The 24,105-nt window shown below is 40.2% G+C and overlaps 1 protein-coding gene across 1 annotated transcript in view; it reads left to right on the forward strand.

The window, feature by feature from the left end:
• Positions 1 to 24,105, forward strand: part of epha2b (eph receptor A2 b) — a 57,948-nt gene that overhangs the window by 22,838 nt on the left and 11,005 nt on the right. The window contains exons 4-12 of the mRNA XM_057860547.1: positions 12,599 to 12,754; positions 16,092 to 16,433; positions 16,519 to 16,649; positions 17,136 to 17,307; positions 17,393 to 17,492; positions 19,400 to 19,455; positions 19,560 to 19,685; positions 23,480 to 23,665; positions 23,742 to 23,803. Coding sequence (XP_057716530.1) covers positions 12,599 to 12,754; positions 16,092 to 16,433; positions 16,519 to 16,649; positions 17,136 to 17,307; positions 17,393 to 17,492; positions 19,400 to 19,455; positions 19,560 to 19,685; positions 23,480 to 23,665; positions 23,742 to 23,803 — 1,331 coding nt within the window. The remainder of the gene's footprint in view (positions 1 to 12,598; positions 12,755 to 16,091; positions 16,434 to 16,518; positions 16,650 to 17,135; positions 17,308 to 17,392; positions 17,493 to 19,399; positions 19,456 to 19,559; positions 19,686 to 23,479; positions 23,666 to 23,741; positions 23,804 to 24,105) is intronic.

Below are 24,105 nucleotides of genomic sequence, written 5' to 3' on the forward strand. Positions count from 1 at the left end.
CAGTGATAACTTTTAAAAATGAGTGCCAAATTTTTATTTATTTTTCTTAGTTACAAGTTGTTCCTCGGTCGTTTTTTGTTTGTTTGTTTGTTTGTTTGTTTGTTTTTTTAGTTAGATGTATAATTTATTCAAATTAGAGTTACAAGTAAGCTTCATATATGCCACAAATTAGGTGAAATAAATCTGTATTTTTTTAAAAGTACCCTAGTTGCGAATTCACTTTCAGCACTCGCGACGCCATTCCCCTTAACGCATTATGAAACACTGCAGTTGTTGTGACATTGAGCTTCATACTGAAATAACACTATTCGCAATCAGTTTATGTCTTTACATTCTTTATTATCATGTTTTAAGCAATACAATGTGTTTTGTGCTGGTTCAAAACTTATTTATTTTTGGGGGGTGGAGGATTGGAACAGATTGTGATTTCGATTAATCTAAAAATAGAATATTGATTAAATAAACAAGTTGAAGTACTTATTTCTCTAGAAATTGAGCGCAAGTGCTCATCGTCACTGTGAAAGTAATGCCAAAGCAGAAATGAGGTAATGTTTAGTTAGCCGTTTTATCTGCCTTTGTAGCAAGACTATATTAATCATTTCAGTAATTGTAAACACGTTAACTTTGGTTGCTGGTTGCCAAATTTTTAAAACCGCTGCATAGTTATGAACGCGCTAACTGGCCCATACCAACAGCAATTTGCTCTCAGGCTACCGTACTGTATATGCACTTCCTGTCTTTAGCCCCTTTCAGACTTATATCCCGGTAGATTTCCGTGTAAGGTAACGCGGGATTTACCCATGTCATTGCTTTCACACATGGAGAGATATCCCGGGAATAACGCGGGTAGGACACTTTCACAGACTTGTCCCGTGTTGCTGACTCGGCGCTCTCTGCGCGGGGATGGCAGCGATTTTATAACCCGGACGTTACGTCAATTTTGGTCGGCATCAGCAACAAAATAAACCTCACATTTTCAAAGATGGACGATGGACTTTCTTCCTCGGCTCTATGATCCAGTAGCTATTTAATTAATTTTTTTCTGTTTAATTTAGCTATTTCCAGTTTGCTATGTTGAAAATTGCGATGTTTGTTCACTGCTTTTCGTTTTACTGCGAAGAAAGAAGAAATGACGATTGGCCTGCCATGATATGTACATCATCAGTCATCGTGCTGTGACCAGCGAATTTAATGCCTACTTTTTCCTGGAAAAGTCCCAGACATTATACTAAGCTGCAACTTGGTAAATGTCCGCGTCATCTCCGTGTCAGTCAACCTGGGAAATTGCTTTCACACATGAGGGCTACCCGTTTAAAACCCGGGATTTTAACGGTGTTTAGCTATGTGTGAAAGGGGTTTTTCTAATCAATTCTTTTAATCTCCACCTCCGGCGTGGTGCAGTTAGTAGCTCCAGTTGTCCTGGGACCAAAGGGTCAGCAGTTCAATTCCCAACTATGACTGCTAACTGTCAAAGTGCCCTCGGGCAAGGCACTAGACCCTAATTTTCCCCCAACGGATTGGCAGCGACTTGCATGGTAGCAGCACCATTGTTGTGCAAATGTGTGCGTGACAGGGTAAATGTGTGCTAATGTAAAGCGCTTTGGGCATGGTAACTATGTAGATAAATGTGCTATATAAGTACTCTCCATTTACTAAGAGTGTAACGGTACATGTATTTGTATTGAACCGTTTCGGTACATGGTGCTCGGTTCGGAACGGAGGTGGTACCGAACGAGTTTCTGACGTAATGTAACCCTTACTTTTCGAGGCTGTGAGTCGATCGGGTTACATTTTCTTTGTGTAGATTATATTTACTCCGACTTCTCTACTGTAATGAGGACCAACACGGTAGGACAGTATAACCCAGAAACGTCAACGGTGCGACAACGGGGCCGCCGCGAGAACGCAGTTAAATGTGGGCGTTAAAGGCAATCAGCCAATGCAAACCAGTCGCAGTGCGGCCGCGTGTTAGACACATCCCAGAAGCGCCTCAACATGACGCATGCGAAATGAAGGGCATAGTTAGTATTTGACGCGAGACGCGACCCCCCTGCGTCAATACTACTACCGGTAGCTAGGATCGGGCAGATCGGAAGTCACTCGTGTAAAAATACGGTGGAACCGGTCGATTTTCAAACTAGTATGCAATCGTAACCCACTTTTTGAGTCCATCAGATATCTGGAGTGGTAGATCGGGGCACAGTTGACCTGTCTTTGTTGATTTACTGCTGTCTTCCCTGATACAATAATAACCAACACGGCCCCGTGTTCAATACAAAACCTTCCTACCACAACAAAACAAGTAGGAACTAATATTCACATAGGAACTAAAGTTATACAACATAAAATATATAATAACGTATAAATGAATACTACATCACATTTGTAAAATATAAACAAATAATAAAATAAATAATAGCCTATTTGAATGAAATAAATTGAAATGAGCTAAAACACCAGAATGATGGTAAAGAATGTAATTAAATAATAAGAATAATACACAGATCCTGCTTACACAATTAAATTTATTAATTTCTGTGTGGCGCTTTAACTTTAGAAAATCCACCAATAAAGCTTTTGAAAACCGTTCATAAGAAAAAAAAAGATTAATGAGGCATTTCATTTGTAAAATACACGTTAAAATCTTTGTCATTGGAATTGCTTTTCTTTTTAGCACAGGACTTCTTTTTTCTTCTTTCTTCCAGAAAGAAAGCTGACCAATACGCGGGGTCTGAAAGGCAAATTGTTGTTGGATTATCTTTAAATACCCGCTACTTTATGAGCAGAATTCTAGCTTTGTATAGGCTAATGTTCCTATTGTTGAAAGCACAAAGGTGTGTAATAAACAACTAGCACATTTATATTTTGCATTTCGTTTTCATACTGTACCAAAAATGAACCGAACCGTGACCTCAAAACCGAGGTACGTACCAAACCAAGATTTTTGTGTACCGTTACACCCCTACAATTTACCATCTCCATCTATCTGTCTGTCTCTCGATAATGGTTATGTATGTCATGCAAAATTGCCGGAGTTTATTCCAGCTACCTTGTGTCGACATTCGCTAAGGTCAACTATAACTCTACCAAAGGCCTCTCGTATCCTCATAACGAGCAAAGACCGATTGTTTTCATGCTGCCTGGTTCGATTTACCGAAGACAACCTCAACTAATCATTACATTATTATGTGAGCTTAACAATGGCAAGTGATTTTCGGGCCACTTTAGTCAAATTTCCACACTTCATAGAGAGTTAGCTTTAGGCTGGATCAAGACAGTCCTTTTATTCCTCAGTCCCCTTCAAATAGCCGGCTTAACTTTCGAACATGTCTTTTGACTGGGTGCATCCAGCCTCCCCCTGTTGCCGGTGGTCCGAGAGGTGAAAGGGGATAAGAGAATGGATTGTGTTTGTTAATGGCCACATGAAAGCCTGAGTGCAATTGTCAAACAGATGTAATGCCCTTACAGCTGCTAATCCTTTTGGCTAATGACCAACCCCCGTTCATGCACCACACTTCCACAGTCCGCTACCTAGCACCTTCTTCTACCTCACGTAACCTCCCCCAACAGAGACCCCCGTTGTTCTTCCGCCACAGCAGCCAAAACGCTAATGACATGTTGTCACCCTGCATTCAAGCAAAATGACATGACATACAACCGTGATAGATCCAAGTAGCTCAGGAACTGAGAAGTCCGGGATAATGATTTACACATTTATTTGTATTCATCCAGTCAATGTGTTTTTGTGTTCCTTGGCCATACGTCTGCCAGTTCCTCACTGAGAACATGAGTTTGTTTTAATTGGCATGCGATTCTCTGAAAGCCACGCACACTTTAACCCGCTGCTGCCCTCAGGCACACATGACCTTACTGCCAAACTCGATTGCGGGGCCCCCCTTCCACTTATGCCTCAGGACTTGGGGGCAATTTCCCTTGTCAAGCCTCCATGTTAGCCATTCATCCATCTATCCGAGCACACATTCATCACTGTCACCATCTCATCCATCTTAACTTGTGCAGACGCACCAGGAGAGGCACGGCGTTGCTTCAGCTCCTGGACCAGAGGGCTCCCAGAATGTAACAGGCCCCTTGCACTCAGCCTCTATAAACAAACAGAGCGACTAGAGGATGGTGGGGCCTCTCAAATGACAAACAGCACTTCACTTTGGAGCAGTGAGGAGGTAAAATGGGTGCCTTAAGTTCATCAGATGGTTGGAGTCCTAAAAGGGCTTTTGTTCATGGTCATATCAGGAGTATTTCTTTAGGTTTTAGACTTCCCCCATCTGCACACTTTTCTCAATCCTGCTTCTTCTCATGGTCATGTTACTATGTTTTCTTTCTTTCATTGAACGCTTGAGTAAGGAAGGAAGGAAGCGCTGCGTTCGTCTTACGCTTCCTGCTTCCTGTCATGTCCCGAAACAATCCACTTTCTACGTGGACTCAGAAAGTTTCCTGGCAGTATTGTCGAAGAATCTTCTTGGCAAATAACTAAACAGTCATCTACAGATAGTCCTATTCAGCAAGGGTTTGACTTGAACTTAAAAACATTGAAATCAAAAACTGATTACCAAAGATGCCTGTGAATATTCTTATTTGACGGGATCATCTTATTCACTGGGCTTTGACTCAATAGTACATCCAGATGAATCCAGATGCGATCAATTCAAGGCCCACAGAATGATTGCTGGAGAGACGTGATTTGATTAGGGCAGGGGTTTTCAACCCAGTCCTCAAGGCACACTGTGGGTCCTGGTTTTTGTTCCAGCCGATCCAGCAGAGACAGTTGAACCAATGAGGCTTCTGCTAAAACAAGCCACACCTGACTGCAATCAACTGATTGCACTTGTAAAACACCAGATTGGGGAAAAAGTGTTGTCATCTTGTTTGGTAAGAATGAAATCCTGCACCCACAGTGTGCCTTAGTGGAATAGGTTGGGAACCCCTGGATTAGGGTACCCTAGAGGGATTTCATTTACATGGAGTGTTTAATTTGGTAATGCTAGTGCAATTGTCGTACTTGTGACGTCCCAATGTAGTGTATTACATGTTGCTGCCTTACATGCAACTAGTGTGGTGTTGGAATCTGGACTTGTGCGACAGCACTCCAGGGCAGATCCCAAGCCTGAAAATGCTACCTCAGGATAGGGGTCCCACCTCCCTTCGCAAAGGTGGTGGATTTGTCTTGATTAGGATTCTGTACTTATATTATATGGCCAAATGTAAAAAAAAAAAAATAAATAAATAAAATTTAAATGCAGCTTGTAGAAAACAACATTTTGCTGCTGGTTGTATGCGTCTCCAAAAAGTTAGGAATGTTTCCCTTTAGGTTGAAATTACATAGTAACTTAAAATGTCCCTTCAAGCTTTAGAGGTACTATTCATTTTTCCTTCTTTTAAATGGCATTTCCTGGTTCAATTGGTATTTAAAATAACCCTCTTTATTTATTTATTTATTTTTTATAATTATTGTTTTTTTAAACCTGTTCTGTTCAGCTGCTTGACACGGAGAAATCTGGGTTCCAATTGGTCTGAACAGCTTTAATGTATCACATGAGAGATGACCAGTGTTGGGCACGTTACTTTAAAAAAGTAATTAGTTACATTACTCACTGCTTCTTCCAAAAAGTAACTGAGTTAGTAACTGAATTACTCTATAGTAAAAGTAACTAGTTACCAGGGAAAGTAACTATTTCCGTTACTTTAAAAAGAACTTGTTGTATGTCAAAGAATTTGAAATTTTCTGAGCAGTATTCGAGTCAGTGGAATAGAGAAGAACAGACAGGTAGTTAACTTGTTAGGTGCTTCAGCAGATTTGAATTGCTTACCACAGATGTCGACAAAAGCTTTGCCCCGGGACATAAATTACACATTACATGCAGGTTCTTTCCTTTAATTTCGACAAACTTGAAATAGTGTCTATATCTCCACTTATTAAAGGACAATTTTTCTTCTGAATGCTCTGCCATCCCAACCCTGTGCATCTGTTTTGCGTGTGTGTGTTTGCCGCACGCGCTGTTCTGGTTTGCTTGTGAAATCACCGGCTCTGATTGGCTTACCACGACACATGACTCTAACCCTCAGCCAATCACAATCACTTCCATCGCATCTCTCGAGGGGCTGCATTCAGGTAGGCTCGTTCCCCGACAATTCACGTCACCTTCAAAGCGTCTGCCGTCCTCAAGATGGAAGCAGAATTATTGCTGGCTGACAGTGGGAGATGGGAACGAGGCTAGCATCAGGTGTAGCAAACACAGAAACGTTACCAAACTTTGGAAAGCATTGTCTAATTGAATGAGCAGGGACAAACAGCTTGGAGTCAGAAGTACGTGCGCTATTCTCGAACCTGAACGCACCCCAAGTCTTGAATGACAAATCAACAGAGCAGAGAGTCGACTCGACACGGCTGGTAGTTTCTTCAATTTATTCAGAGTAAGTAACGCACCGCTTTTGACCATCAGTAATGGTAACGGCGTTGTAACGGCGGAAAAAGTAGTTAGATTACCCCGTTACTGAAAAAATAACGCCATTACGTAACGGCGTTATTTATAACGGCGTTACTCCCAACACTGGAAATGACATACTCCCATTGTGATCATTCAACATGCCTCTTTTATTTTTAGAAAGCAGTGAACAGGACAGGATGTTATGGGGGGGGGGGGGGGGGGGGGTTAAAAGAAAAGAAGGAGAGAGACAGACAGAAGAAGTACAAACAACAACAAGAAATACATTGAACGCCTGCACTAAGAATATGCTGGTGCTATCATTAGTCAGTTTTATTTCCAGTTGACACCATGTGGGGGGCCTGATGACTGTGGAAAAGGGAGGGGTGAGGAAGGGGGTTGAGCAAGATAACTGATTGGGGGGGTGGGGTGGAGTGTACACGAATCGGCCCTGTTAGGTGTAGAAGCCAGTATTTGTTTGAATTCCTTGTGAGTGTCTGTATGCTGGCATCCTATTCTATGCTATCTGATCGCTAATCCTGACACCAAGTTTTTCTACTTGAGTGTGTCTAATTGCACCTAGTCATGCGTGAATCCCTTCAGCAATCCTCTTTATTGTGCTGTTTGCATTTTGACATCAAGAGACAACGGCAACATCAATTCCTCTTTGTTACAGGTCTTCCAACAAAATCTTTACAAAGTGGCCTCGGCAGATTGCAACAGATATACAGTACAAAGATTATGAAAAATGTACGGTAAAGCTTAAAGTTGACACAACACAGAATGGACAAACGCTCTGTGAAGTGTGGTTTGCGTTGGTAGGGACCTCCTGTTGTGTGAGGCACACTGGAATGCATCTTGATGTGACTGTAAGGTTGAGCAAGATGCATTACAGACAGAGAGGCCAGCTTGCTTTTTTTACTTGCCATGTGGCATTTGGGCAACTCCCATCTGCAAGTCTTTTTTTCTCCTAGCACTTGAATGGCGTGGCATTCTCCTCGCCTGCTGCTTGCCGGTGAATAGCAATGTTAATGGCTTAGCTGGAGCAAGGGGAGGAAGGAATTTGGGGATTACGAGTGAGGAGAGGTAGGGCTATGAATGTGAGTTGTAGGCAGCAGCTGCTTCCCCTTCTCAGTTCTAGAATCAGGTCGGTCCTCTGTCTTTTTGCCCTTTCGTCAGTCCTCCGTAGGATCCTCTGCTCCTCACCTCGTCACCTCTTTTGGCCCAGTTAATAAGTAGTGAAGCAGCTGGCTGAGGCAAAGAGGAGCTTCTGTCTTAATAGAAGGCCTGAGTGACATGTGAACACATTCTTTTCATGCAAACTAGTTGTCTTTGTTGCGTTATCTGCTCTTCAAGTTAATGTATATCTCTTCACAGGAGCTCTTGTGCTGTTGGTCAAGGAATTAATCCCATTGAAATGATGCAGGGTGCTGTGTTTGGCGTCTGTCCGATATTGCCGTTCTCCTTTTCAAACTAATTTGATTCACATGTTGTGCTTTCATTCATTTCACTGTTCTGTCTCTTTTGCTGTTTCCATGTAATATTAGTCGAGCAACATAATAAAAGTTGGGTTGGAGTTGTTGAATCAATGACGTTGAAAATTAGAGCACTACAGTGGTCCCCAACCGTAATTGCGCCACGAGTGAAGTCCACTCCAATTTTTTAGTCAATATAGTAGTTTAACCCAAAGCATGTATGGCCTTCACGTTTGCATCTTTTGCCATCTGTCAGGGGCTATTTCAATGCTGCAGCCCCACTGATGGAACAGAAGGCAACGTGCATAAAAAGTAAGTTCTGCGATTATAGAAAAAGAATTCAATTGACTTGAACAGGTGACCGGCAGCAGACAAAATCCACCCTCTGATGTCAGATATTAAGCACACGTACGTGTGTTTGCTTGCATGTTCTGTTTGCGTTAACGTGCCATGGCGTAAGGGGAATGAGCAACAGCCGCCATCGCCACCGCCAGTGGAATGCTCGTGGCCAAAGGAGGCCCTCTCATTTTCACTCTCTTTTATGGAGAGCTCTCTGGGACATTTCACACCGTATTAAGTTCATATTTCAGCAAGCCGACACACAGCGGGGCGCGCTACCTGCAGTTCTGTCCACTAACACTGGACGTGTGAAATCAAGTGTCACTTTATCTGGGCCGTAAGTTTTCAAAGCATGCATGTGGTGTGAGGGAAAAAGAATGTGCTAGAATGTTGAGTCCCTTTCATTCACTACTGCTTCACTCATGTGCGTTTTAGATACTGTATATTTTTTTAATTGTTTGTTTTAAATACCGTATTTTTCGGACTATAAGTCACAGTTTTTTTCATAGTTTGGCTGGGGGTGCGACTTATACTCAGGAGCGACTTATGCGTAAAATTATTAACACATTATGATATAATTTCACACATTTTGGTGTTTTGGAGTGACACTGATGGTTTGGTGAACTTGTTAGCATGTTCTTTATGCTATAGTTATCTGAATAACTCTTAATAGCTATGGCCACGTTTGCGTTCTGCCTTTGGAAATGTGTGTTCAATTGTATTATTGACTTTTTTATATTGAAATGCATGCTTTTAGTTTGTGGCGCTTTCACGCCCAAGTGGGGGCGCACGCACACTTGTTTACATGAAGAAGAGCACTCACACGCCAGACGAAGACGGACAGCTACGCAGCGTCTCTGAGTGAGTGGGCGAGAGAGAGACACTGCTGCGTAGCTACGTTCATTGTTTATGCTTGTAAAATATCTGTACAGCGGCAACGCCTGTGTGTATCATCTTTTCTGTTGTTGTTGTGTGTTTTCCACCGGCGATCGGACACTTAGAGCCAGTTGTGTGGTCGTTTGAACGCTGGCGAACACATGCTAACCGTGTGTCATTGCTGTAATAGCACCTAATTATTATTTATTTACATTGATGCGAACCTGTTTCGTATTGAGGACGAAATTGATTCAGCAAATTATACGGACGTCCAGCATCGTCATTTAGGAGTTTAGCTCGCTGTATAGCCAGGACCGAGCCGTAGCGTCCTGGTGAGGACAGTATATTCGCATTTCGTTGTTCATGCATCATGTAACATCATACTGTACACTTATTCAGCATGTTGTTCTCTATTGTATTTTTATATTAAATTGCCTTTCAAGATGACATATCTGTTCTATGTGTTGGATTTTATCAAGTAAATTTCCCCCCAAAATGCGACTTATACTCCGGTGCGACCAATATTTGTTTTTTTCCTCTTCGTTGGCCGTTTTATGGCTGGTGCGACTTATACCCAGGTGCGTCTTATAGTCCAAAAAATATGGTAGTCGATTTTCATATAATCAGCATTTTCGTTTCGTGAAGTTTTTTGTCTTTTAAGAATTTTAAAATCAGAGAATAGTGCTAACCACCACATTTATATTATAGTTGATATTGGAGCTATTTAGTGAGGTAGATTTCGCAAAAGCAGCTGGCAAAGATGAAGCTTTTTCTTACATGGCATCACTTTGAAACAGTAATCCATGTCTTCATTACTTCTCAGATGGATTACTGTGAGCAAATTTGCTTTGTATCGGTCAATCCCCTCTCAGATGTCTCCAATATGTTTGCAAGCCTATTGCTCACCATAAGTGGAACACGTAGGAGGGAGCATATAACACCTATTCTATGTGCGATAATTTTAGGATTTCGACCATGTTCCAGCGTATATTTCATGTTCTACCAAAAAATCTGCAATGTAGAAAAGTGGTATGAGATTAATCTATCATAAGTAACACTTTTAAGTAGGGCCATGGCACAGTTGGTCATCCAGTGACCATAGTGATCAAATTTCGGCAGTCCACTGTCAAAGTGTCCTTGGAGAAGACATTGTACCCTTAAATGCTTCCAGGTTGGCATTGAAAATGAGAACTTTCTCTCAGTTGCCATACATGGTTGAAAAAAAGAGTGAAATAGAAAGTGTACAGTATACTAATAAAGAGATGTATGGTTTGTTTTGCAACCCATGTCACTTTCTGCACCATTACTTTATTTTTAACATGTTCTTCACTAAGGTCATATTTTCATAAATTTGTGTGTGCATCTGTGTGTTTGTGATTACAGTAAAACAGCAAACGAATCGATAACAGAGTTCCTATTTTTTTCATAGGCGATTTTTTTATGTGTATGCAAAGCAGTCATATAATATTTCGGATTTTCCGTTATAGTTTGCTTTTATTATGCTTTGACTTTGGATTTTTAAATTCAGGTATGGGAAGGTAGATTTATGTCATTATTATTCAATCAAAAAAAAGTTGGGTCAAACCAAATTTATATTTTCAATCAAAAAAGTCACTTAAATCAAAAACAAAATGTGTTTGAATGCAAAAATAAATTTGAGATGCATTTGAAAACTTTTTTTCCGTGATTGAATTTTTTTTTTTTTTTTTGATTGAAGTGAAGTTTTTTTGTTTTTTTTTATTTAAACAACTTTTTTGATTGAAGTTACCATATGTTGTTTTGCATTTGGTCCACATTTTGGCTAGGATTTTGGCTTCAAAATTGTTCAAAAAGTTCTCCAAATTGCTCAAAAACTAAATGAACCTATCGGGATATGGAGGTAGACTTGTATCATTATTATTCAATAGAAAAAAAGTTGCTTCAAACAAAAAAAAAATATTTTCAAAAGAAAAATCACTTCAATCAAAAAAAAAGTTTCATACATAGAAAAAAAGTTTTTTGAATGTGAAAAATTATTTGAAACTCAAACATTTGCATTTGGACACTTAATTTTTCATTGAAAATGTTTTCTTTGATTGAAGCAATCCTTTTTGTGTTTGGGCCCTATTATGGGTAGGACATTTGTGTCTAAATCATTCAATCCCAAAAAAAACTTTCTTCAATCAAAAATAAATGTAAATAATAAATATAAATCAAAGACAAAATTAATTTGCAAAAATAAAATTGCCCCCCCCTAAAAATAATATTTAATTTTGGGGGGGCGGGGGGGGGTATATTATATTTATTAGATTTTTTTTTCTTCTTTTTTTTTGATTGAAGTGCAAAAAGTTTTGAACTCACTTTTTTTAGTGCAAAAAGTTTTGAACTGTTTTTTTTTGAAGTGCAAAAAGTTTTGAACACACTTTTTTTTTTTTTTTTTTGTCGAATCGTTTTGAGACAAATGTTGCACTTCACTATTGGTCAGACATGTTTGAGTGACAATTGGCTACACCAATGCTGTATTTCTGAAAAGCTTGAACGAGTAAAAATCTTGACCACCACTCGTCGGGCCGGCCCGAGTCGTCAGCTCAAGCCCCAGCTGAAAATAGCCCGCCCCAGGCGGACGATGGGCTCGTACCTTCATCCGAGAGCCTGCTTGTTTTGACTCAACACGGGAACCTTAACCAATGTATTTTTTTGTTTGTTTGTTTAAAACAACTTATTTTTTGATTGAGTAATAAAGACAAAAATGTCCTAGCCAAAATGTGGCCCAAATGCAAAACGACATTACTTCAATCAAAAGGAAAAAGAAAATAATTCAAAGAAAAATAGTTTTCAAATGCTTTTTTTTTTTTTTTTTTTTTTTTTTATGACTTTTTTTTTGGATTGGAATTATATATTTTGATTGAAGCAACTTATTTTGATTGAATAATAAAGACACAAATTTACCTCCATATTCAGGTAGTTTTATTTAGCTTTTGAGCAATTTGGAGAACTTTTAGAACAATTTTGAGAATGTGTTACAGTTGTCTTTGGCCTTCTCAAATGAAATTGAATTGAACATTTGTGTGTGTAAGTTTCAAAGGGATTATCTGTGTTTATAGTTAAGCATGACTGGAACTCGTATCCTCACACGGTACTCGTCTTCTTGCCGTGGAATGTGGGATGACTGGTTGTGTATGTAACAACAGAGGCAGCAGTTTTCTGTGTGAAAGAACCAAAGAGTATCGGTGGCAGGTTGTAGGGATGGACCGAGTTGTAATGACTTGGGTCAACACTGCACACAGCCTGTTTTCCTTCTCATATCTCTGTCACCTTTGGCCTTTGCCTAATAACACACCCACTGAAGCTTGCCGTCTCAAACACATGAGGTAAAAGGTTCACGTCACTCACAAAATCTTCAAGAAGGCAGGAATGGCTGGTTCCACGGCACATGTGAAGTTTGCCTCATGTCACACTTGCAAACGTCTCTTTTTTTCTTCTACGCAGAATGTCAACCAGGCTTCTTCAAAGCGGAAGCTTCCGGTGAGAAGTGTCAGCCATGTCCTGCCAACACCCAGGAGTCGGGCTCCGGGGCTTTGTTCTGTTCCTGTATGGACAGCTTCTATCGGGCCCCCGGCGACCCCTCAACTGGACCCTGCTCAGGTGGTGACACGCCTTCATCTCTTTGTGAACACTAGTTTTTCTATGACTTCTGCGTCATATATTAAATTAATTTTCTGCCACCTCAAACTCAGTCATGCATGCCTTCATGAACAGCACAGATTTCAAATGTAATTTCTGACCTAAGCCCTGACTTAATTTGGATCTCAGATGAAGAAAAACAACTTTATAGTTTGTAAGGGTGTAACAGTACATGTATTTGTATTGAACTGTTTCGGTACCTGGTGCTCAGTTCGGAACGGAGGCATACCGAACGAGTTTCTGACGTAATGTAACCCTTACTTTTCGAGGCTGTGAGTCGATCGGGTCACAGTTTCTTTGTGTAGATTATATTTACTCCGTCTTCTCTACTATAATGAGGACCAACACGGTAGGACAGTGTAACCCAGAAACGTCAACGGTGCGACAACGTGGCCGCCGCAAGAATGCAGTGAAACGCGGGTGTTAAAGTCAATCAGCCAATGCACACCAGTCGCAGTGCAGCCACGCGTTAGACGTACGCAGAGTTTATTATTTGATGAGAGTCGCGACCCTCCTGCGTCAATACTACTACTGGTAGCTAGGATCGGGGAGACCGGAAGTCACTCGTGTAAAAATACAGTGGAACCGGTCGATTTTCAAACTAATATGCAATCGTAACCCACTTTTTGAGTCCATCAGATCCCTTGAGTGGTAGATCGGGGCACAGTTGACTTGTCTTTGTTGATTTACTGCTGTCTTCTCTGCGATAATAATAACCAACACGGCCCCGTGTTCAATACAATACCCTCGTACCACAACAAAACAAGTAGGAACCAATATTCACATAGGAACTAAAGTTATACAACATAAAATATACAATATAAATGAATACTACATCACATTTGTAAAATATAAACACATAATAAAATAAATAATAGCCCATTTAAATAAAATAAATTGAAATGAGCTAAAACACCTGTAATTAAATAATAATACACAGATCCTGCTTACACAATTAAATTTATTAATTTCTGTGAGGCGCTTTAACTTGAGAAAATCTACCAATAAAGCTTTTGAAAACCGCTCATAAGGAAAAAAAATGATTCATTGAGGCATTTCATTTGTAAAATACATGTTAAAATCTTTGTCATTGGGATTGCTTTTCTCTTTAGCACAGGACTTCTTTTTTCTTCTTTCTTCCAGAAAGAAAGCTGACCAATATGCGGGGTCTGAAAGGCAAAGTGTTGTTGGATTATCTTTAATACCCATAGTAATAATAGTAATACCCGCTACTTTTTTAGCAGAATTCTAGCTTTGTATAGGCTAATGTTCCTATTGTTGAAAGGTGTGTAATAAACAACTAGCACATTTATATTTTGCATTTTGTTTTCTTACTGTACCGAAAATGAACCGAACCGTGACCTCAAAACCGAGGTACGTACCAAACCGAGATTTTTGTGTACCGTTACACCCCTAATAGTTTGGTATGTTTTACTCTATCATAATTCATCTTAGTTTGGTTCTAGACATGTAATAAATAAACCAAAAAAAGTTTACAAAATAATGTACACTTTTGTCTCGTGGTGGTTAACTTCAGAAAACCCAGGCAAAGGATGTTGCCCGATCGCTAACAAATTTCAGCAATGGAAATTAGGTTAAGGTTTAGTTTTGTAGTTTGTGCTAAATTAGGAAAATTCAGCTCCTTTAGAATAGGATCACATCCATCCTGAGCTGCAGCAAAAGAACATCTCCAGATTCAGAATCAAAACAAGCGCAATCTGTACTTAGCTACCTTGACACAGAGCAGGAAGTGAGGCAAACAATTGCAACTCTGCAGGTCACTAAGCTTAAGCGAATGTACATAAGGGATAAGAATCCCCCCCATCCCCTCCTTCCATCATTTATGGAGAGTAAGCACGATCTTTGCAATACGAGGACAGATTTACATGGAGATTAAAAAGATTGTCACAACTCCTCAGTAAGATAAAGTAATAGTTTTTATGCAGAAGATAATGTGTATATTCCTGTAAGCACTGTTTTATCATCTGTCTAGACGTGTTGCTACACCGTTTGTGTTTAAATGTTGAACTTAAGGCTACTAAAACTTTGCTGACAATGTTAATCATTCACCTATCTATGGTGTTTTGCACTGTTTTGTTAATCTTTGAGAACTTTTGTAAGGTAATGATGTGTGAAGGGGCTGTTTTAAATCTATTCGTAATTCTCTTTTTTCGGTTAATTTCAGAGTAAATTTCAACTTAGAGGCAAAAATAAAGCTTAAAACTTTTTTAAAAAAATATATATACCGTGTTACCTCTACTTATGAAATTAATTGGTGCTGGAAGTAGTCTTGTAACCTGAAAAGTACAGACGCATTTAAATGCTCTAATCTGATCCAAGCACGACTGAAACGCCACAGTAAATTTTATAATGTGGGTAAAACAAGAATAAAACAACAACCAAACACATTTGAATAATTCCATATACCTAGCGGTTAGGTCCTAAGCTAACAGTTAATACGTGTAATGAAGTACATAATAGAACATAATGCAAAATAGAAAAAAATAAACATCTTACCTTCCTTCTCTTTCAAGATGGTGCTTATCGCCTATTTTACTCTTTGTGACACAAAAATGCGAGTAGACCTATGGTCTAATGTGCTACTAATGTAGTGAACTGTGTCTGTGCTTAAAAAAAACTCGTGAGACAAAAACGCGAGGAGACTTGTGCTCTTTTGGCGAAGATGTCGAGCCCTCAATAACAATAAAACAACACTGTCGCGCCATTGCACTTCATCATACTGTGACACCCAAATTGGAACGCAGCAATAATAAGCCAATAGGAGAGCAGAATCAAGTCACTGAAGCATGATGGGAAAGATTATGATCAATAGGGCAGCAGGATCTTATGGCGCGACATTTAAGAGCAGAAAGAAGAAAGTACATTTTACAGCACTGTACTGTATTTTTGCCTCTCGTATCCTGAAATTCGTCCCGTAACAAGAGTCAACTTTTTCCCCGTTGAGTCGTGTCTTAACCTGAAAATTCTATATGTAGAGACGTTCGTAAATAGAGGTAATTGCTCACTATGTGCTAAACTGTTGCCAAAGTGGGTCGAGTTTAATGCAGTTATACGGAACCAACTATGAAAAAATGACAGCTCACATCTCGGAAAGATTTGCATGTTGACTCACTTGTATCTCGAGACACCACTGTTGTACATAGCGGGTAAGCAACAGGCACTGTCAATTGTTCATTTTAGTCTTTACCAGGGGCCGCTGAAAAACAAATAGCCCCGAGGCCATAGTGGACACACCCTGATGTTTGAACATACATATTCCTATTCGTTCTATGCTCAGGATTACCCTCCGCTCCCAAAGACCTCACGGCAACCACCACACAATTATCCCCTGGAAAACTCCTCCTCTCCTGGAGTCCTCCAGATGACAGCGGAGGTCGGACAGACTTGACGTACAGCGTGGAATGCCAGCGCTGCGAGGGCTCTTCCTGCCAGCCCTGCGGTGACAAAATCCACTATGATCCATCCAGCGTCGGCCTGACCAACACCAGGGTGTCAGTGAGCGAGCTGGATGCTCACCTCAACTATACCTTCACTGTGGAGGCTCACAGTGGCGTGTCAATGTTCGCCAATCAGGCAATGCCATCCTCAAGTGCTTTGACTACATCCTTGCACTACACAGGTGACGAGCAATCTGTAAACCAAGAGCATGTCATTATTATTACTCTAGATGAAAAAAAACTAACAACACACATATTTGTTCTTAGATCCACCAAAGATCACTTCTATTCGAATGGTGGAGAGAACGGCCACCAAATTGTCAATCTCGTGGGATGTGTCCCCACGGCCACGTTTCCAACCACGACCGTTCCGCTACGAACTTACCTATCGCAAAAAGGTGTTTATCTTTTTAAATTTCAAACAACAATACGCACTTATTGAAGTATTCTTTTGCCTTTTCATGAAACAAAGTAAACGATATGCAAAGAAAAGGCACATTAAAAATATGTTAAATATTTTCAATGAACACCGTTATGTTGAATAAAGAACATGATTAAGTTATTTTTTCATTGTCTTTAAGTTCCAGAAATAACTGCATTTATTGACGAATGTAAATTTTGTGAATTTTGTGTAAATTCCCTTTTGAATGCTCCCAAATTCCTGATCTTTCTATTGGAAAGTGTCCAGTTTTGGCAACCATACCTCTAACCAAAGCGCATAACATCTATGCAGGATTCCAGAAATATTCCATTCTTTTTAAAAATATATATATTATTTTATCTATTTATTTTTTTGACACATGCATTTTGTTGCCAAGTCTTTTAATTAAGAAACATCTTGTAAAAGTGCACTAGGCTTACATGCTCATTCCCTGCCCTCTTAGGATGACAACCTAGATGTCACCTCCTACACGGTGCTAATCCTGGAGAAGAATTCCGTTCAGATCAATGATCTGGCCCCTGGCACAGCCTACCTGTTCAGGGTGCAGGCCCTCAGCAGCGATGGTAGTTCTGGAGGCTCCAGTGTGGAGGAACAGTTTGAAACCTCATCTGCAGGTAAAGAGAAGCATTTGAGCCACTCGTTCTGACATTTCGGAACTACCACAGTTTAATTCATGCATCTGTTATTTATTTTTTACAGAACCTCTGACTCAAAGCAACCCCGCGCTCATTTTCGGCGTGCCAGTCGCTTGCGCAGCAGTGTTGTTCATAGTCGTCGTGGTCGTCTTCCTACGCAGGCGGTAAGTTAGCACTCTTCTTCCATCTCTTCCTCTACAGGGCCTCCAAATGACCTTTGCATTCAGTCGGTCTTCACCTTTTCTTTTCTTTGTTCCTTTTGTCAATTTTCTGGATTTCAATGCATCCTAACCCTTGAGGGGACAAAATGAAAGTGTTGCATGTCCATTGGTTCTATACTTTGAATGGAAACGTGTCCGGAGTGCTACGTTGCTGGTCACAAAAGGGTTAGGCCTCTTGGTAGTAAGTGCTTCTCTGTCTTGTAAAGTTGAGTAGATCCGTTCGTGTAGCAGCCTGAAGCTTGTCCTTGTCCACTCCTTTAAATCGCCTTAGCAAACAAAGAACATCGTTATTTTTTATCAAAGACATCCTTTGTCAAAGGCATGACAAAAGAGCTATGCGCTATTGATATTAAGCAGGCTTCTTTAAACGAGGAATTTGAATATGCCCCCCCCCAAACCTGATCAGCCTACGTGTTGGAATTTTAGATTAGTGTTCTGCCTATGTCACAGATATAATACAATGGGAATAATAATTGTTGAATGTTTATTAATTCAATACCCCCTATAGTAGCCCCTTGTCACTTTTTATATTAACATATTGTATCCCAAAATAATTTTCAAAATACATGTATGAATTAGAATTAGGTCTGAACAAGGCTGAACAATATTGGAAAAAAGTATACATTGCGACTTTTGGGGGTTTGCAATACATTGTGATATACAGTATATTGCAAAATTAAAACTAGAAGAATTTTCAACGGATGACTTGAATAGCTCTGTTTGGGAAGACTTAGGTTGACTAACCATGGTTTTTTTTTTTTTTTTTTTGCATTCAGTATTTTATTAGATTGTTTTTCCTGAGTTTCCCCCTTGTTTTTTTTCATTCATCCCTGTACTCTTTTTTGTTTTAGATTCCTTAAACAAGTTATCTCAGTTTTTGTAAATTTTTTAATGTTGCATTATAGATTTAAGGTGCTTCAATTTACTTTAATCGAATTCACTTATTTATTATTGATTTATCTAAGAACTGAAAGTGCAAAAATGTGTAAAACCGCGATATATGATTGTATTCCTATAGTATGGTTGAATCCAGGCTAAGGGGGTTTATCTGTGAATGATGAAGATTGCTGCATATAAAAGGGATTCAGGAAGTCATGTCTCGGCACACTTGCTGCTTTTGTTAAGCAAACCAAAAGTTTATTTGTTCAAAAAAATAATAATCGCACATCCTGCAATAGGACCATTGTGCATGCGCACATCGCGATAGCGATATTGAAACGATATATTGTGCAGGCCTAATTACAATTTGAAAAATTTGATTTGCAAAAGGCATTTTTATTCTTCTTTTACCATTATGTTTCCTACTCTACAGCATTATTGAACTAAAGTAGAAGGTTTTAAAATTTAAAATTGTTCAATTGGACAAGCAATTTGACATGAGATTGAAATGTACAACAAAATGCAAAGATCTGCATTTGTGATGTTTCCAATGTAGGAATTGATCATTTGGGGCTAAAAGTCCCTCTAAACTAAAAATAGAAATGTCTTCTAAATTTGACACACTGTAGGGAAGTGGATTGAATTGCAGTCACCTCTGCGCTCAAAGCACTCAAGCACTGTTAAAAAAAAAAAAAAAGGATTGTACTACTGCTAGCCTTCTATATCTGCCTCCATATCTTTACATGACCAAAATTCTTTTTTCTACAGTAAGCTTTTGGTCTCCAATGAACAACACATGACGAAAACACTTAATTCACAATTCAATACAATACAGTTCTTGTCTTGCTTTGCACATGTTCACAAAAATTATCTTCAAAGACTTATCATGTAATTAAAAACAAATTTCTGCTTGAATTTTGCTGGGTCTGAATTTCATCGGTGGTAAATGAAATGTTGTTTTTTTTATTCAGGAAAAGAAATTCTCACACCAGACAAGGACCAGAAGATGCCTACTTCTCCAGCTCAGGTACCTACACACCAAAAAAAAGAAACCCTCATCTCTATCTTTTTACTACATTTACCTGCTGAGTGAGTTAACATGGATCCATGATTGTTTTCTGACTCACGTAGAGCAACTAAAGCCCTTGAAGACCTACGTGGACCCGCACACGTACGAGGATCCCAACACAGCTGTCCTGAAGTTTGCCACCGAAATCCACCCCAGTCACATCAGCAAACAGAAAGTGATTGGGGCTGGTGAGTGACAGCCTGCCAGCATGCTGAGAGATGTTGCAATCCCCAGTGGGGGTGTTTATACAGTACATTTTCCACTATAAATGCGTCGATTGACAGTGGCTTAGTTAGGTAAGATGAACAGCTACCTGGCTTGTTGTGGCAACGCTTGCAGAGTTGTGCTACATCAGCATTTTCTTTAACCTCCCACGCATGAGATGTTTATTTAAGTCATCTTTTTCTCTGCAATTTACACCTACACCCCGTTTCCCACAACTGTACCCCCTCCCTGTTTTTCTCCTCGTGTGACAGCTGATTCCCATACCCCTACACCACAGGCCATCTGCCACTTAAGCAACACCCAACCTGAACATACCTCTGCGGGAGCCTCAGGCCCAACGACCTTATGCACTTTTGTTTTCTCCCTCTGTTTCACACAAAGGAATTCCAAGCAGGCCAAAGCCAAAATGAGTTCTGACAGACATGCTCTGACATTGTCATTAGTGAATGATCACTGCCAGCCCTTCTACTCTAAAATGAATAGGACGGCCATTAATTCATTGGCTACCATTGACGGTGACATATGATCCTGTTTCACTAAAAATGAACTGCTTTTACTAGGGATCACATTTTTTTGCATGTGAGTCCGAGTCACATAGTTTTGAGGGTCTGTCGATACCGAGTCTGGATTCGATACCTCGGATATGTATTAAGAAGATCGAACGATCACTGTCAACCCTCCCAATTAAAATGGATTGGACGTATACAGTGCTGGCCAAAAGTATTGGCTCCCCTGCAATTCTATCAGATAATGCTCAATTTCTCCCAGAAAATGATTGCAATTACAAATGCGTTGGTAGTAATATCTTCATTTTTTTGCTTACAGTGAAAAAACTGAAAAGAGAATGACAAAAAAAATCATTATCATTTTACACAAAACTCCAAAAATGGTCCAGACAAAGGTATTGGCACTCTCAGCCTAATACTTGGTAGCACAACCTTCAGACAAAATAACTGTGAACAATCGCTTCCGATATCTATCAATAAGATTCTTACAATGCTCTGCTGGAATTTTAGACCATTCTTCTGTGGCCAACTGGTTCAGGTCTCTGAAATTTGAAGGGTGTCTTCTCCAAACTTCCATTTTCAGATCTCTCCATGGGTGTTTATGGGATTCAGGTCTGAACTCATTGCTGGCCACTTTAGAAGTCTCCTGTGCTTTCTCTCAAACCATTTTCTAGTGCTTTTTGGGTCATTGTCTTGCTGAAAGACCCATGACCTTTGCGGGAGACCCAGCTTTCTTACATTTGACCCTACATTAGGCTGCAAAATTTGTTGGTTGTCTTCAGACTTCATAATGCCATGCACACGGTCAAGCAGTCCAGTCCCAGAGGCAGAAACAACCCCAAAACATCAGGGAACCTCCGCCATGTTTGACTGTGGGGACCGTGTTCTTTTCTTTGAAGGCCTCGGTTTTTTTCCTGTAAACTCTATGTTGATGCCTTTTCCCAAAAAGCTCTACTTTTGTCTCATCTGACCAAAGAACATTCCTCCAAAACGTCTTTGGCTTTCTCAGGTAAGTTTTGGCAAACTCCAGCCTGCCTTTTTTGATGTCTCTGGGTCATAAGTGGGGTCTTCCCGGGTATCCTACCATAGCGTCCCTTTTCATTCAGACGCCGATGGATAGTACGGGTTGACACTCTCATACCCTCGGACTGCAGGACAGCTTGAACTTGTTTGGATGTTAGTCGAGGTTCTTTATCCACCATACGCACAATCTTTCCTTGAAATCTGTCTTAAATTTTTCTTATCCGTCCACATCTAGGGAGGTTAGCCACAGTGCCGTGGGCTTTACACTTATTGATGACACTGCGCACGGTAGACACAGGAACGTTCAGGTCTTTGGTGATGGACTTGTAGCCTTGAGATTGCCCCTGCTTCCTCACAATTTTGCTTCTCAAGTCCTCAGACAGTTCTTTGGTCTTCTTTTCTTTTCTCCATGCTCAATGTGGTACACACAATGGTAAATGGTGTTATACGTATATAGCGCTTTTCCACCTTTCAAGGCGCTCAAAGCGCTTTACACAAGGACACAGGATAGAGGTTGAGTCAACTTTAATCCATTTAACTGGCTGCAAGTGTGATTTAGCTATTGCCACCACCTGTTATGTGCCACAGGTAAGTAACAGGTGCTGTTAATTACACAAATTAGAGATGCATCACATGATTTTTCAAAGGATGCCAATACCTTTGTCCTGCCCGTTTTTGGAGTTTTGTGTAAAACGATAATGATGTATGTATCTTTTTTCTATTCTCTTTTTGTTTGTTTTCTTTTTGTTTTTTTATTGTGAGCAAAATAAATGAAAATATTACTACCAAAGCATTTGTAATTGCAATCATTTTCTGGGAGAAATTGAGCATTATCTGACAGAATTGCAGGGGTGATAATAGTTTTGGCCAGCACTGTATAACAGCAGCCAGAGATTTATTACTTGAAAATGAAAAAAAAACTTTTTAAACACCTGCTCTTTTTTACCCAATGCCAATCCTCTGAAAATGGCGTGATTGGGCCGATTTTCCATCACATGATAAAAACGCGGACATCTCTAGTTTTTACACTGAGTAATAGTTACTCTGGCATATTAACATTTACAACTCTAAAACTCAGAAAATCGACAACTTTCTTTCAGTTCTGGCACTTTTAAAGGTATTTATGAAATGAATTAGCTCATTGGCTGCTGTTGACAGTGATAGATGTCCAATCCGTTTTGACAGTCTAAATGGGTTAGACGTGAATCGCCTTCAATGGTGCTAAACGGGACCGTTCAATGTCAGCCACGCCTGTTCAAATGGATTTGGTGTCTTTTGCTGTTAATGGCAGTGAATGCATTATTATCCATTTTAAACGGACCAGAGTTCTTTTTCTCAGCCCGCTTCGTTTTGTAAATGTCAACACGCATCCAAACTCTAGTTCGGACCAAACAATCGAACTCTGGTCCACTCAAAAATCGTGGGTCTCGGTCCGCTTTAAGCACACCATGCTTCGCTTGTGAATGCAACCGGAGCAGGGTGCGCTTTTGCTGCTTCATGTGCAGTACAGGCTGTGAAGGTACATGCAGGGCAGTGCATTGATGTTGCGTTGTGCTAAGCAGTTGCACTTGATACACAGAATCGGGTTCTAATGCTGCGGTTGTTTTGCATGGTGTTGCTGAACGTACCGTGTGAGAGTGACAGAAGCCAAGAAAGGCGGAACCTCTCCGGACGGCAGTTTCATGAGTCTCGCTCTCCTGGAAGTTGTGACAGTTTGACAGTCCAAAAAGTCACGAAAGTGAGAAAGGTTGTGTGCGCGCCTGTGTGACTTGGGGTACAACGCGGTTCCCATTAGTGGTTTAATTTTCCCCGATGAATTTTTTTATATACTTCATTTCGCTCGAGTCGGGAGGGAGTGACCCCGCTCAAGGCCAAGCCGTGACTTGCTATGCTATACTATGCTGTATTACGTTTTTTATTTTCCATGTTTATTTTGTTTATTTGAACTTTCATGCATACAAAATTCTGCTTCACAAAACAGTCAGTTGAAAAAATTGACACATACAGATGCATGGTTAAATAATCATTGCAAAATAAAGGACGGAGGTATATCCTCTTATATTTGTCCAATCAATGAGTGCGCCTTTCGTCCACGTGATTCTAAGTGAACGCTGAATCTTATCAACAAGGCATTTGCATGTTTTGTTGCGAGGTAGCTCTCCAAAGTGGTCGACCTGGTCTAATGTGAAAGCACCCTTGATTTATCAAATTGCTGTTTTGTCTTGCAGGAGAATTTGGTGAAGTGTATCGTGGTATTTTGAAAGCGCCAGGCAGGAAAGAAGTGGCCGTGGCTGTCAAAACGCTGAAGCCGGGCTACTCCGAGAAGCAGAGGCAGGACTTTCTGGGCGAGGCCTCCATCATGGGCCAGTTCTCCCACCAGAACATCATCCGCCTGGAGGGGGTGGTCACCAAATGTACGGACTTAGTATTTTGAAGGAGTGTCTGGACAGTTTATTCATATACAGTATTTAACTTTTTTTTTTCATACAGTCAAACATGCCATGATTGTGACAGAATACATGGAGAACGGAGCACTGGACAGGTACCTCAGGGTGAGTTCATACTAATTCAACTTACACAAATATTGTACAAATAGAACAAATATTGATTTTGAGCTGGTTCCTGTCCTTCATAAAGGGCTCGAGCATGCTCACTATCTTTTATGGCCATAAATTTGTGGTGTGTGGGGGGGGGGCATTTGGGGGGCAAACTGAAAGACTAGCAGACTGTATGGTGGCTTGAAAAAGGCCCAATATTGCTATTTGTTTGCAGATTGTTTTGGGCTAGCCAGGAGCCAGTGCTATGCCGTTGACCAAAGCATATGGATTGTACTTATTTTCATTTTTTTTAAATA

Source organism: Corythoichthys intestinalis, chromosome 2 (genome assembly GCF_030265065.1).
Source record: "Corythoichthys intestinalis isolate RoL2023-P3 chromosome 2, ASM3026506v1, whole genome shotgun sequence".
In the NCBI taxonomy this organism is placed as follows: Eukaryota; Metazoa; Chordata; class Actinopteri; order Syngnathiformes; family Syngnathidae; genus Corythoichthys; species Corythoichthys intestinalis.